The 15,767-nt window shown below is 42.5% G+C and overlaps 1 protein-coding gene across 5 annotated transcripts in view; it reads left to right on the top strand.

Annotated features, from left to right (window-relative positions):
* The window catches only part of Klf7 (Kruppel like factor 7), a 91,132-nt gene that overhangs the window by 40,703 nt on the left and 34,662 nt on the right, over window positions 1–15,767 (top strand). For 4 of the 5 annotated variants that reach the window (XM_027397088.2, XM_027397087.2, XM_027397086.2 and 1 more), the window contains exon 3: window positions 1,980–2,610. In XM_027397088.2, the coding sequence (XP_027252889.1) occupies window positions 1,980–2,610 (631 nt within the window). The remainder of the gene's footprint in view (window positions 1–1,979; window positions 2,611–15,767) is intronic. The other variant, XM_027397089.2, reaches the window with a different exon arrangement.

Genomic DNA, 15,767 nt, shown 5'->3' with positions numbered 1-15,767 from the left:
GAAGAGAGAGAATGACCAAAGCAATAGTAGTTGCATCTTTGATAAACATCGTGTACTTGTTGGGTGCCCGGCACTGTACTTGATGGGAAATAGTGTAAATGGGGAAGCAGGAGCTTAACAGTTTCAAGATTAGGATTTTATAACACAGAAGTGACCCCACTAGAGTGATGACTGAGGGCTTCAACACTAGAAAGAAGGTAACAATCCACAGCAATTAGGTGGAGAAAGAAAGGGGGAAAATGTTCAGACATAGAGTTCAGAAAAGGGTTCAGGGGGGTAAAGCAAATTCTAGACCCGAGAAGGTGGCAGCATCAGGTCACTTGTTTCTAATGTAAAATACCTGCAAGAATTGAGCCAGATACTTACTTGGCTGGCAAGTAAAACATCAGAACTCAGTTTTCAAGTAAGCCTTCCTTGATGAGCACCCCACCTCAGACAATGGAAAGTTCCTTCCTCACTGACCCCTCAATCCCTTATAAACACACTTGCCATCACCTTGCTTTGTGAATTTGTGCCACTTTTAGCTTATGACTGTTTACTCCACACCTACATCACATTAATCTTACGACCACACCCTGTATGATAGAAATCCCTGAGCCTTGCTTCAAGCATGGCAGTTGTATGAATACTTATAATGGGAATGTTGAATGACTATGGCAACCATTTATTTGTTAGTTCTTCTCAAGCACCAGCTGTGAAACCTAAAGCTGATTTTTAGTTGTAAATCTGTTTCTTATTCAGAAATACAAAGACTTGCCTGGTCTGACTAAAAACAATAGTTGGTTTCAATGTTACCAAAGTAAAATCCTTGACAGACACAGCATGACTAGGTATTGTCATCAGAATATGTTCTGAACAGAGTAAGTTCCTACAGCCAGAACACTGGTTGAATAGAACCGCTGTGGAGGCAGCAAATCTGGAACGAGTCATATTTTGAGTTGCCATTAGCATTTCTCTCTTGAAGCCTTTAGGAGGCAGAGTGGAAGTGAGGTGAGTGTCATTTGATGGAAGAGTTTGGAGGAGGAAAGTTGAGGAGAACTTTGGAGTACAAACTTATTTTTGCTGTGAAAGTGCTCCTACCATCTTGCAAGGACTTAGGAACACCTAGGATTAAGACTTGCTAAAACTAAAATTGTTAGCACCTATTTACCACATGAAAGTTTTATACTATGCTTCATAATCTTCTCTCTTTGATAGCTCTTTCCTTCACTGCCAAGGCCAGGCTGGCCAGGGACTCAGGTTTGGCTGCCTCCTATCCCTGAGTGCTGGAATTAAAAGTGTGCATCACCACACCTAGTACCTTAATTGCTGTCTTGGAAGTTATTTTTCCTGGATAGTCAGAGATGACATGCAATCAAATGAGAGCCATTCTTCTTGCCACACAGTGGAGAGCAATCGCATTTGTTATAATGTACTATGGAGAGTAGAGGTTTTGTCTTACGTCTCCAAGATTTTATAATAGGCATTCTGTAGAATGATATTCATTCCTTGTGGTCACAGAATCCAGGCCCAAGTCAGGGCTGCCTCTGGCCGATGGCTCCAGAAGTTGCCTCTGATTACACATGGTTTTCTGCGCAGATCAATTTGGAAAGTTGACTTAGCTTTGTAAACTGTCTGTCTTGAACACTAAAATGGTACCATGAGCAATCTTTGATCTTGCTTCCTTGGCAAATCCTAGGGGTGCTTGGAGCATCTTAGATGATGAATTTATGGAAACCTGTGATTTGGGTGTTGAGAGTCTATGGATTTTACGGGTGTGGATAGTCCTCTGGGGCTCCAGTTTTCTGTCTGCTACAGTAGCTGAAGTCATCATGTGGCCCTGCCCAACTCTTCAGAAGTACTCAGAGTAAATACTTAGGCATCAGACTGATAGGCAAGAGCGTTTTCAGACATTGGCCTTGAAAGCCTTTATCCATTCCCATTTGCCTCCTGGTGTCCTTTGCCTCTGATGGTTACTTCTCTTCTTTCTTCCCCCACAGACATGCCTTGAGTTGGAACGCTACCTCCAGACAGAACCCCGACGGATCTCCGAGACCTTTGGAGAGGACTTGGACTGTTTCCTCCACGCCTCTCCTCCCCCGTGCATTGAGGAAAGCTTCCGGCGCTTAGACCCCCTGCTGCTCCCAGTGGAAGCCACCATCTGCGAGAAGAGCTCTGCAGTGGACATTTTGCTCTCTCGGGACAAGTTGCTATCTGAGACCTGCCTCAGCCTCCAGCCAACCAGCTCTTCTCTAGACAGCTACACAGCCGTCAACCAGGCCCAGCTCAACGCAGTGACCTCATTAACGCCCCCCTCATCCCCTGAGCTCAGCCGCCATCTGGTCAAAACCTCACAGACTCTCTCAGCCGTGGATGGCACAGTGACGTTGAAACTGGTGGCCAAGAAGGCTTCCCTCAGCTCAGTGAAGGTGGGAGGGGTGGCTGCGGCGGCAGCCGTGACACCAGCTGGAGCAGTTAAGAGTGGACAGAGCGACAGTGAGCAAGGAGGGGTAGGGGCTGACACATGCCCTGAAAACAAGAAGAGGGTCCACCGCTGCCAGTTTAACGGGTGTCGGAAAGTTTATACAAAAAGCTCCCACTTAAAGGCTCACCAGAGGACTCACACAGGTAGTGGTACAAGTTGGCCGCAGGTCTTTCTTCCTCTTTTGCGCGTTCCCCCTGTGGTGGGATGGCTTCCCTTATAAGAGGTCGCCTTCATGCTCACTAGGAGGGCACACGGGGCAGGAGGGCTGGCCAGGGAAGTCAAAGACTCACTTCTGACACTAGGGTCTTAGGTTCTCCCATAACAGGACATGGATTTTCCACTGCCTGCCTGAGGGGGCTGGTTTCAGAGGCAAGGCCAACCCCTGCAGAAAACCAGGCAATTCTGAGGCTGAAGGAAGGGGGCTCTGATGGTGAGATGCACAGACATGTGTGACATTCCCAGTCCCTCCACGCTGGCCATTGTTTGCCATTGTTTTGTGAGTGTGGCTCTGCAGATTTGATCCACATTAGAAGTTGAAGAGGTACAGTTGAAAGCATCCACAGTTACACAAGGTAGCTAGGGTGTCCCTAGTCACCCTTTTCCCAGCAACCCTGATTTTTTATCAAAGTCACCAACAGCAGGAGGGTTTCAGAGTTCATTAGATGTGATCATCCTATAATTAATTGGCATCTCCTCTTTTGCATTGTTCTCTGGCGCGTGCTTTATGGAGAGATGGCAGAATTGCTTTTTAATGAGCTTGTTACCGAGAAGTTGCTAAAGTGATTACATGGCTGTGTGTGTGGGAAGGGTGGTGGTTGGGGGAGGGGACTGTATATTTCACTCAGGGTTTCTGTGCTGATCCCAAGGAATCATATTGGTCTTTGGGGCAGTGGGATCATTTGGAAATGACAGGTTCACACAGAAAAGAGGGTGATTGGCATTTTCCTTAAGACTGTCTTTTTTTTTTTTTTTTTAAGTTTCGGGGTTGGAGCTTAAGGAGATGTCTCTTCTTACTGGGATTGGTGGTTTGTAAGCGGGTTGTGCATCACTTGTATAGTTCTTGTATACTGTTTAAGGAGAATCTCCAAAGGTATAAGAGAGAGTAAGAATGTTCTCAGGGTAAAGTAGGTGGTGGCCTGTGAGGTAAGAGAAATGCTTGGGGCCAGATATGGTGATGTAGGCCTTTCAATCCCAGGACTCAGGAGGAAGCGGCAAGTGGAGCTCTGTGAGTTCTAGGCTAGTCTGGTCTAGATAAGTGGTTACCAGCCTAGTCAGGGCTATATAGTAAGAACCCTGTCTAACAACACAACCAAGCTACCCAACAACAATATTGCTCCAAAGGTCACTCTGCTTTCACTGTTTGTGTGACCATAAACAGTTTTCCTGAAGGAAAATGCATTCTGTGTGAGGAGAAGCCACCAGTTTGAACCTCAGTGGTACTCTCATGCACTGAAGAGGACTAGCATCGCTTCCTGTGTCCTGACTTGGGATTACACCCGTAGGACTGAGCTGAAAGCACCATGTGGCTCTTGCTAGCTTTGTGGAATGGTCTCCCTAACATAATCCTTTCATGGTCCAGCTTCAGATGCCTCTCAAAACCTGAGCTCAGGTTCTCCAGTTCCAGCTCTAAAGTCAACGCTTCCTTCTGTTGTCAGTCCCTCTCCTGAGACTATTTGAAATCATTTTAATTTTTATTTCTTCCTTTGTTGAGTCAGAGAAGAAAGTAATGACAAGATGCTACAGTAACCCCAGGCTACAGAGCTAAACTCAACTCCTTCTGTCCCCCAAGGAAACCAAAGAAAGCAGAGTGAAGCGAGAATGTTGAGATATGCAGGGTTGTGAAATACATGCTTTTAGATAGCTACCTTCCTGAACATTGGACACTAACCAGGCTGCCTCTTGGGTAGAAGCTGGGCAGCTCTGAGGAAAAGAGATGGGTGGGGATTCTGGAACATTCTCTTCTTTCTATCCTGTTACCCCAGGTGTCAGAAGGGTAACTTTGATGACTGATGCATTGTGTGGGGATTTGGTCTTTGAAAATGGCTACTCAGAATGAGTACCAAGGTGGAACTTCCTATGCATAGCACCTGCAACCACTTGCTTTGTGATGGACTTAAATGCCAAGATCCCTCACCACAGGAAATTTACTGAAGCAGTGTGCAGTAGGAGAAAGGTGGTATTGACTAGCAGTTGAGCAGGGCAGTATAGTCAAGTCCACTGGGGTTTGAGTTCTGCCTCAATTACTTCCAGCCTTATGACCTGTACACATTGTCTTCTCTGAGTCACCATCTCCTCATCTAAAAAGTAGGATAAATACATCCACATCATAGTTAGCTTCCAAGATTGAATGAGCTGTCTACTTGGCAGACAATCATAGCTCATTAACAATAGTAGTGGAGTTGTTTTGTTATTATTATTGTTGTGGTGATTTTGGGTTATGACTCTTGGTCTTGACATTGGTTAGTGATAAATGAGTGAAACAGCTTTATGTAAACCAGAAAAGAGTCGGTTAGCTAGATGGGTTGAGTGTCCAAATGTTCCAAACTCCAAAACTCTTATTTGGTATGTGTTTATGGGGTTGTGATATGAGCACACACATACCTGTGGAGGCCAGAAGTCAGCACTCAGTACCTCCCTCAGTCTCTTCTCCCTCTTAGTTTTTGAGAAAGGGTCTCTTACTGAAAACATGGAGCTCAACTGATTGGCTAGGCTGTCTGGCCAGTGAACACTCAGGATCCTTCTGTCTCCACTTCTCCAGCTCTGAGATTACAGACCACACTGGGTATCTATATGTCTGTCTATCTGTCTATCTATCTATCGTTTATCTATCATCTATATCTATCTATCTATTTATTGAAAATAGGTTCTTTTCTCATACAATATATCCTGGTCAAAGTTACCCATCCCTCCACTCCTTCCACCCTCCCGATACCTCCCCCTCCCTCAGATCCATTCCCCCTTTGCTTTCCTTCACAAAGGAACAGGCCTCTGGGAGACAAAAAGCAAACACAACAAAACAAGATACAATTAAGACAAGGCAAAAACACTCACATGGAGGCTTAACAAGGCAACACAAGAGGAGGAAAAGAGTCCCAAGAGCAGGCAAAAGAGTCAGAGACATACATACCAGCTCTACTGTTAAGAGTTCTACAAGAACACCTAGCTAACATGCAGGGGACCTGGTGCAGACCCATACAAGCACTGTGCTTGTTGCTTCAGTCTCGGAGAACCCCTCTGAGCCCTGCTTAGTTGATTCTTCAGACTATGTTCTCATGGTGTCCTCTACCCCCTCTGACTCCATCAATCTTTCTTCCCCTTCTTCCTCAGGATCCCCTGAGCTCTGAGGGGAGGAGCATTATAGAGATCTTTTATTTAGACTCTCTATATAATGTCTGGCTGTGGGTTTCTGCATCCTCTCCTATTTGTTGCTAGAGGAAGCTCTCTGATGACGACTGGACAAGGCACTGATGTATGAGTATAACACAACATCATTAAGAATCATTTCATTGATTTTTTTAAATCTGAACCCAGATCCTCATGCTTATGTGGAAAGTATTTGACCAACTTGAGTCATCTGTGCAGACCCTCTGTAATTTTTGTTTTTTGAGATCCCTATTTGACACCACAAGTAGACAATTCCACGCCTGACTTTTTACACAAACCATGGTCAAAATGCAGGTAAACTAACAATGATGTAACGTATTACCTTCAGGCTATGTGTATAAGGTGTCTATGAGATGTAAGTAATTTGTTTTTGAACTTGAATCTTATAACCAAGATTTCTCATTATGTGTGTGCATGTATTCCAAGATGAGAAAGTACAAAGTCTGGGACACTTCTGCACACAGACATTTTGGAAGGATATTCAGCATGCAGTCAAGTGACTCCAGTGACTGATTTGTGGTGGGGAGGGATAATGCTGTTGGACACCAGGGTGCAGGGTTAAACTGGCCCTGCACGCCCTAGCCGAGGGAAATTGGCAGGATGTAGAATATGGCTTTCCTCAGATAGTGAAAGAAGCAGTCACCATCCATCCTCAGAAGTGTGCTACATGTAAACTGTCCTGGAAGACAAGCTTAGCTAGAAGAAGAGGAGTAGGTTCTGTAAGAAAGAGAAATAGATGCAAAGGAAGGGCAGTGGGGAGAGGCATGGAGGATGGGAGAGGGAATATGAATTAATTTGGATTAAATGGATGGGAATCAGAAGTATTTATTTGGAATTGGTGTGAATGGGGCACATGGGGAACTGAAAATGAAGGCGATAATTTATGTGGTGTGGATGAACTAAGAATAGTGAAAAAAAGCACAAAGGGTAGAATCAGACTAAGTGCCTCCATATTAAGGAAATGGGCTGGTGAAAGCTTAAGGGCAAAGGTATACGGTAGTGAAAACTGGGGTGGGAAAGGGTCTATTCACTGATAAAAGGAGTGCAATGGGCAGAGTGCTGACCAAATGATGCGATGAAGTTTTTTAAAGTGGACTATGGATGGATCCAGGCCAGCCATTCAAGGATACGGTTCACTTCAAGTCAGCGGAAATTGTTCTTATTCTTCTAGCTTTTGGGGATAGAAAAAGAAAGGCCATAAGGAAAGGATTTCAGAGAAAGGAGAGAGACTGGCATTTTGTTCTCTAGAGTTATATATATTTTCCATATCTCTTTTATATGGTAATATGTTGCAAAGGAGACACAGTTGCAAAACGAAATGAAATAAAATGTGTGAGCCTCTGTCTCCTCCATATAAAGACAATACATTGTTGGTGACGTGGATTTGCTCTCATTGAGGAATTTTTAAAATGTTATTCATGTAGTCTTTATATAGATGGGATTTACTGGGCTGGAAAAGATAGCATTTTTTTTTTCTTCTGTGACTGTTTTTGAAGATGCTGAATCCTGCAAACTTTTAGGTCCATAGGATATCAAGCAATGGGTGTTTTGTTTGCTTGGTTGGTTGGTTGGCTTTGTTTTTCCTTTCTGTCTTTTTTTTTTTTTTTTTTTTTTTGGAACAGATGTTCAAGTTGGTAACTTGGGTACAAACAGTGGTTATTAAAGGAGAAGTTAGGGAAGGAGGATCCAGGCTGGAGAGGCGAGGTGAGACAGGAGCTGGATGACGAGATCATCGAGGAGAGGGTCTGAGTGAAGGGGGGATGTGTGTACAAGTTGACGTATGCTTTATCCATGTTTCAGAAGTCCTACCTTTGCCCCCCTCCCCCAATCTGTGCAATAGTCTTTCTCAATCATTGGCTTGCTATGATCATAGCTTCTTCATCCCTCTGCCTACAACTAGGGAAATACCCTTCCATTTTGATACCCTTCACTTCCAGTGTTTAAGGAACTCTCTCACTTTCAGAAGCACACACACTTTCTTAAGCTGTCAGCACCTTCTGCATAGAGACAAAGCTGTTTTCCCCATTTCCTCTTGATGTCTTCTCAGAAGAAAGATGATTCAGGTGCAAATGGTGCTGTGTACACCAGAAGGCCTTTCTTGTTTAGCGATTCATAGAAAAGCATGTCCACATTCATAATAGTGGACAAAGTAAGGACACAGGTCAGCGATTAAATGGTGGGTTCTGGGTCACCCCAGAGGGAGATAGGCAGGAGCCTGCTCTCTTGGGTGCTGCTTAGAGAATTCTTTCTGTGGGGTGGGTGCAGGAAGGTAGCGCTCAGGAGGGCATAGGTTTTCTATTGAGGAGTGAATATAACAGGACACTTTGCAGCTGATGGAACACAAGTGTGAAGTTTGCTGTAGCATTTCAGTCTGCGTTGGGGCAGTTTTAGCTGACATCAAGAGGTGATATAGTTTATTTTCAATGAAAAGATGAATAAAAATATCTCAAACAAAGGGACAAGTGTGGGTGTTCAGGGAGGTAAACAGAAGGGATTATAAAGTATACATAGTGAAAGTTCTTGAAAATTTGAATGTAATTTGTTTATTTAACTTGTTCAACAGACACTTTAAAGTTCCCCTGTGTGCCAGGCATTGTTTATATCCTTTACAAATGGATCCCTTCAGTTCTCATGTTAAATGGCATGGACCATGTCTTGTGTTACATATGAGGAAATGAAATGGCTCTCAGCATCACACAGCTTCCAGAAGGATTTGAATCAAGCAGTGCTCAGATCTGAGGCTTTAACCTCCATGCTCAAACTAATGACAGAGGGAAATAGGATTTTTTTTTCATAATCTATTTTTTTTAATTTTTTGTTTTGTTTTTCAAGACAGGGTTTCTCTGTGTAATATTCTGGCTATCCTGGAACTCTCTTTGTAGATCAGGCTGGCCTTAAATTCACAAATATCTACTTGTCTTTGCCTCCCAGGTGCTGGAATTAAAGGTGTGTGCCACCACCACCCTGGTTATAATCTGTTCTTAAGAGGAAATGGAAAACACAATTTAAATATGGATGGACAATGAAAATGTCTTTAAATAGTTACAAGTTAGGAGCACCTTAAGTACACTTCTCTTTAATTACCTGGGACTCAGAACAAGCAAACAGCAAAGCTAGCTACTATTATCATGGTCATTACCATCTTCAACTTTAAGATTGAGGAGAGACTTGCTTGCAGATATTCTGGTTTGTGTTAAAATGGCAAATATTAATCACTCCCCAGGCTGAATAAAAAGAGCAAGAAATAGTACACATAGGGAAACTGAGATTCAAAGAGGTAAAAATGACTTAGCCTAGGCTGTTTAGTCCTCCTACTGGCAGAATTACAGTTTGACCTAGACCTCCTTCCTATCTCGTGGGGTTTCATCCTTTGTAATACGTTGCCTTGCTTCCTTTATTTGTTCCTCAAATGAGCATTAATTGCTGACATTACTTAAAGTTATCGTTGCTGTGACAAAACACCTAGCTATTTAAGGAGGGAAAAGAATATTTTGGCTCATAGTTTCTGGGTACAGTCCATCGTGGCTGGAAGATGGCGGCACACAGGTCAGATGGCTGATCCGATTGTGACTGCGGTTAAGAAGTAGAGAGAAATGAATTTGAATTTTTGTACTATCTCCTTCTTATTCAGTCTGGCACTCCACATCATGGAGTGGTGCTGCCCACATTCAGAGTGGGTCTTCTACCCGATGAACATTAGAAAATGCCCTCACAGACACACTGGAGGGTTTTTACCCTACGACAACTCTAAATCCTGTGAAGTTGACAGTATTAACTGCCATATTGCCCCCAGGTGAGAGGTGCTGCGCCACTGAATGACCACCAGAGAGGAGGGAAGGCCATTCTGAGGAATTTTAAGGGAGAATGAGCATTGAATGAAAAAAAAGGGCTTTTATCTATGGGATGGAAGATTTCCCGACTAAGAAGTCACGTTTCCCTTTCTGGGAATGCCGTTCATGTTTTTAAATGACAGGAATGTGATAATACACTAATTTATATAAATAGAAGACCTAATTCAAGGTCAGGCGTGTCAGCAGGATAAAATTAAATACCTCAGCATCAAACGGCAGGGGGCCTATTGGCCCACTTTCAACTTCCTCAGTGCCTTGGATAGGACTCCTTTGAATTTACACAATAGCAACTGAAATGGGGACAATTTAAAGACATTAAAGGGGCCTTTAAGATGCTAAGACACATGGCCACTAATAACGTTTATCCATGTGTTGAGGGAGAAACCCATTAGGTCTCGATTATGGGATGGAAAGTAGAATAAGAGTTAACTGCTCACTCAGTTCACAAGGTGGGGGGCGTTTAATAGTCTGGATTTAGCATGCTCAGGAGTTGGAAAACAAGATTCGTGAAATGAGGTGGTAGGAGACAATTGATGGGAGAATTTTATGATTCAGAGAAATCTAGACTTCGCCACATGATAATCTAGTAATATGAAAGCTCCAAACATTTATGAAGATAAATTTATCTAAACACATGTTGGGTAGAATGGTTTAAACTCAGCATATACACAATAAGCACATTAATTTTATCATTATAGTATAGTAATAAATATAGGCTTTGTGGGACGCCTATTCCAGATGTCCTTTTAATGGATAATTGGTGTTCACACAGTAAATAAGTATGTTAAAATAAAAGAACTAAGAAGAAAGAAACATGAAATTAATCAGTATTTTATTACTCTACTAGAAGCTCTTCCTCGCCCTATCTCTGAGAACATGTTTCTTCTGGAACAAAAGCCTAAAATGCAATGTCATAACAATGTTCCATTGGGAACCTTTTCTCATGAGAGAGTACAGCCTGGATGGTGGTAGGGCATCTTCTGTTATGGGAAGCATATTAATAACCATAGCGATCACAGCCATCCTGTGTAGATGGCAGCAGGTTTGAGAGAAGCGTAGTGGAGCATTGTTAGATTAGAGGCTGAAGGAAAGATTCTCTCAGGAGAACTCGCTGGAAGTGGGCAGTAGATTTTATGCCTCCTGCAGTTGAGCAGTAATGGCGTTGGTTATGTTGGAAGTGGGAAAAAAAAAAAAGAGATGAATCCTTACAAACAATCAAAGGACAACAACAGATAACTTAGACGTAGTCCTTTCTAAAAAGTGAAAAGATCACAGATGAAAAAAATTCTTGTAAAACATGTCTTTGGGGGATGTGTGTGCACAGGTGCACGTACACGTGTGTGTAGACGCCAAAGGACAACCTCAGGACTGCCTGGCTTGGATTTGAGACAGGATCTCTCCCTGTGACCTGAGGCAGGCTGATTGGACCAGTTTGGCTAGTCAGCAGGCCCCATCTTGCTGTGTCTTCTTCCCCAAGGCTGGGATTTCACGTGCACTCCACCACAGCTTTTTCTATGGGTACTGGGATGGAAGGAACTCAGGGCGTAAGTTTGCATAACAAGCACTTAGCTGATGGAGCTGTACCCCCAGCTCTTGTGTTTTTTTTAAGTTACTGTTTCTATTTAGAGGGAGGAAATATATGTATAATCATAATATATATAATAATATATATGTATATATATATATATTATTCTCATAGTACTTGTTCCCTTTCCTTTCCTCATCCCTTCCTATCCCCTCACTGGTCCAATATGTAACCATATATTCCCTTCTGCTTCTATATCAGTGTGTGTGTGTGTGTGTGTGTGTGTCTAGATTCTGCGTGAGTGACATATTTCTCCTGATCAGCCTAGTTGGTTCAATAATGCTTTTGCTAGACCCCTTCCCCACTGCCCTGTCTTTCTCTGCCTTCATATCACATATGTGTTTATACTTATGTCTAGGTTCCATGTCTGAGGGAAATCCTGGGCATCTGTCTGAGTCAGTTAGTTTCATTCTATTTATTAAATTTGAATCTAGTGGAAGTTATAGGTAAAACCTGGACAATGCGTCATTGGGAAACCAGCTTTTCATACACAGTAGTTCTGAGGAGCTAATGGAATTGCTTGGGAATCTGTGCTCCAGAGGGAGAAAGTCCTACCCTTCGCAACCAGGCAGTTCCTGTCCCTACCCTAATGAGGGCATACTGAGGGCCCTGGGCAATCTGGTTTCCTCAAACCCCAGTTCCTTTCTTCTTCATTCCTTATCCAGACACCTGAGGCGAAGAACTCGTCCCCCTTTCCAGTTGCTTCTGTAGCCCTCCTTAAATTGGGATCCCTTCTGTAGCAGTGTATAAGATTGATTGGTGGCTTACATGTAGCCGAGTGTAAGAGGATGATTTCTTCTTTTAATTTAAACAATTCTCAATTGTGGGATATTACAGAATTCTCAAAGCCTTTAAGCATGTCGGGAGACATGGTGGAAGTATTAGAAATGATTCCATCCCTGCATCCTCTCGGGGCTCTGTGTCTTTTCCTAAGATGAGCTTCTCGCCAGCCTGATGCACAAATAGTATATGGACATGACAATCGTCATGCTAAATGGCAGTGGAGACATGACCATTAGTCAAAAAGTAGCAACTTTTTAACATGCTTGTAGGGAGTTATTCCCCCTTCTTAAAATGCTCCCGTTCTCCAACACTGCTCTGAATGCTGTGACCTTCAGGGCTTATAATGGGGCTCAAGCCCCCTGAATTACTTAGGAATGCATACAGTGACAAAAACTTTACTATGGTTTGTTCTGTATTTCTGTTGCCTTTCCTCTTCCAGCACAGTTAAAGCTTTGGGGGATAAGTGGCTAGGGATTGACCCTGAACTGGAGCCCATAAGCCTTCAAGGAAAGAAAGATCAAGGACTGTCCCCTTGTTCATTTCTTCGCAAGCTTAGATCTGGCTCTGTCTAAGCCAAGCCTCTTTGGTAGGCCCTCTTCTCTTTTGCCCTTCTGGCTTCTCCTCTTTGTCCTCCACAGTGTATCTTGAGTAAGATCTCTTTTGTTTGTGTTTTCAAAATAAAATGGATTTATAATTTGGACCCCTTTTATGTTATAAACCATTATAACATATACTCAGGTTTCTTTTGTTGTTTTTGCCTTCAAAATAGAGCCTCATTTTATCACCATGATGAACACTAAATATATGGAAATCAGGAAGATGGCACATGCTGTTTTCAGGAACTTACGTTTCAAATATTCCCAAGTGTATTGGGACAAAAGTTTCACGTGTTTCACCAGATTAGCTAAAGATAATAAAAGCTGTCGGTCTTTTTGTCACATCCAAGAAAGTGGATGCTCTCTTCCAACTCTTTCCTAGTTAGGTGTGTTATGCATTCTGACATCTTCCTCTGGATTCCTTGTTTCCCTATTAGGGAAGTCTGAAAGATACTATGTGCTGTTCTTGTATCTAAGCCATTGTCAAAGTAGGACTAGCCAATGTTTGCTAATGAATAGAATACAAGGAAAAGGTTTGCTCTGGTATATATGTCACTGGATATCAACATCGAGTATAACAGGAAACATATTTTAGAATAACTATAGGAAAGTCATATTTAAAAGTTTTCTGTCTCCATTTTGTGTGTTCATGGAGTTTGATGTCACCTTAGTGGGATTCATTGCTTGTCTATGAACTGATAACATGGAGATGGTAGCTTCCTTACAATGGGATATACAGCGTCCTTCACTTGTACTCAACTTGTATGATGGAAATGATGATTGCTGATATTGAATTCTCAATTGCTCATGAGCCTGTTGAAACCAGTATTGGTATTTTAGAAAGAGCAACAAAAGATACATCTCCCTTCTCTGATACAGGTAATAAGACATTTTATGTTCCTAGTGTTCAGGAGAGCATCAAAAAATCAATATGAATAAATTCAAGTACACAGAGGATCCAACCTCTTCGAAGATGCAGAGCATAGCAAATAATAGGAGGTATTAGAAATACTTTTGTTTCACTCAAAAGCAAACGCTTGCATGTAGAAAAGGTTTCAAAGGTTCCTTAGACGTTTAGGCAGAGAGAGTATTGCTGGCTTTTCTTTTTCTTCATTCTTTGTTGTTGTTGTTTAGTGTTTCAAGGCTTACAGCTAAACTGAATTTGAAACTAAATACTGTCATTACAGAAGATTTTTTTCCTGAGTTCTTCCAATTTCTCTGGGGACAAAATAATGGTTGCTTGAAGCAGAGGAGAAACAGTAATTAGGGCAAATAGTAATACTGTGCATGATTGAGGAAAATGTGGGGTGGGGGAGAGAATTCTACAGACAGACTTGTACAGCTTGTTACTAGGAAACCACATCAGCATTAAATACAGTGTGCTAATTGGCTATCCTGTTTCTGCCTGGGTACCAGCCTGGGCCTGCTACACAGCTGTTTCTGCTCCTTCTGGTTGCTAGGTAACTGCATCATTTCCTCCCCTCCCCCTTTGTATTCTGGAGGGTAATTGGCTACTTCTGCTCCTGGTGTTGCTGCTGGGTACCAGTCTGGGCCTGCTGCTCTGCTGTTTTCCAGAGGGATTTAATGGGGGAGGGGAGGGAAGGAGAGAGGAAGATATGCTGGCAATTAATGGAGCATAAGTGCAAATTCTACACAATGTCTAGCACCTGCGTCCCCTCGTCCTGCTTTCTCCACTAAACCCTTTAGCTCTGAAAAACACATTAGGCTCTTGAAGTCTTTCCTTTCTCTGCATGCCTTATGAGTATAGTTTAAAAGAAATAAGGCATTTAAAGACCAATCACATAAATGATAGATTGGGTCTTCTTATGAGAAAAAAAAACTGGCAGAACATTATACACTGGCATCTGATAGAGGCACCAGCAGAATCTGCACAAACATTAAAATTACTGTCACTAACAAAGCAGCAGCTTGAGCATCTCCAGGGTAGTACCACTTTGTCTCTTAAACAGACAGAATTCTTTTGTAAGCCTTCTTCTTGATACACAGTGCACAAAGTACAAAACAAAGTGAACCAAAACATAATAGGATTTCTCCCGGTGGTTTTGTCTCCTACAAAGTAGTAGAGGAAGACTTCTGGACCCCGCTGACTTGGCATTGTGGGTTTTATTCCTCTGATGTGCACAGCATATATCCTGCGCTTAAGGACAGTATGTTGTTGCAGCCGCACAACTTGATCACTTACGGCAAATGGCCAAATACAAAGCAAAATAAATGTGAGGCCAATTCTGGGATTCTTAAAAGAGGTTTTAAAAAAGTAAAAAAGTATAATTACAGTTCTTTATAGTTGTCATCACCTGTTCAAGTAGAAGTGTCCATTTCATCATTACTGAAATTCTCACTGGAAGTGCCAGGAGGAGTCTTTAGATGTGAAGTCATGGTCCAAGGATATTTCACTTTAAACGGTTGAGAAAGTCTATGTAAATTGGGGCCCCTGGAAGAGAGTACTCTCTCCCTTGGGAAGGAGCTGTTTTATTGAGAAAACTTGGAGCATGTTGTGCGACTGTATACAGAAAGAGTGAGCAAAGGGGACTCTTGCTTGACCCTAATGGCTGCTGCTGGTTTGCTATCCTAATGAGATCACCATGCCCTTCTGGAAGTGCATCAGGAAAAGCCTGATGCATATGCAGACCCTTCCATTGTAAGCAAGATCAGGCTCTGTGAAATCATTTCTGTTTAACAGATCTTTACAATCAGTGGATGGACCCACCTTGTGCTAGGTGGATGGAGAGGCTATGCCATATCCCATAGGTCAGTAAGTAGCAAACCAGTTGGTCATTAGTTGCATTCAGTGAGCAAGAGTCAATCTCACCTATAGAGGATGCCACAAAGCAGGTACTGTGATATTTCCACTGAGTTCTTAATCACTCCTAAGTATTGTACATTGAAAAGATGCAGCTGTTTGCTCGTGTGGCACTATGAGAAGTCAGAACGTTCCTTTATCATTTGACAGGTTTTATATTCCAATGGGGAGAACGTTGCTCATTGGAAGGTTTAGTCATTGTTGGTAGCACATTGCCAGAATAACATTTTTTAAGTGTGTGTTGAGTGTCCTTAGTTGACTCAAGCAGTATGTGAATTAAAAA

This window comes from Cricetulus griseus, chromosome 2, assembly GCF_003668045.3.
Source record: "Cricetulus griseus strain 17A/GY chromosome 2, alternate assembly CriGri-PICRH-1.0, whole genome shotgun sequence".
Classification (NCBI taxonomy): domain Eukaryota; kingdom Metazoa; phylum Chordata; class Mammalia; order Rodentia; family Cricetidae; genus Cricetulus; species Cricetulus griseus.
Note: the sequence above shows the minus strand (reverse complement) of the source record. Positions and strands in the feature narration are given on the sequence as shown.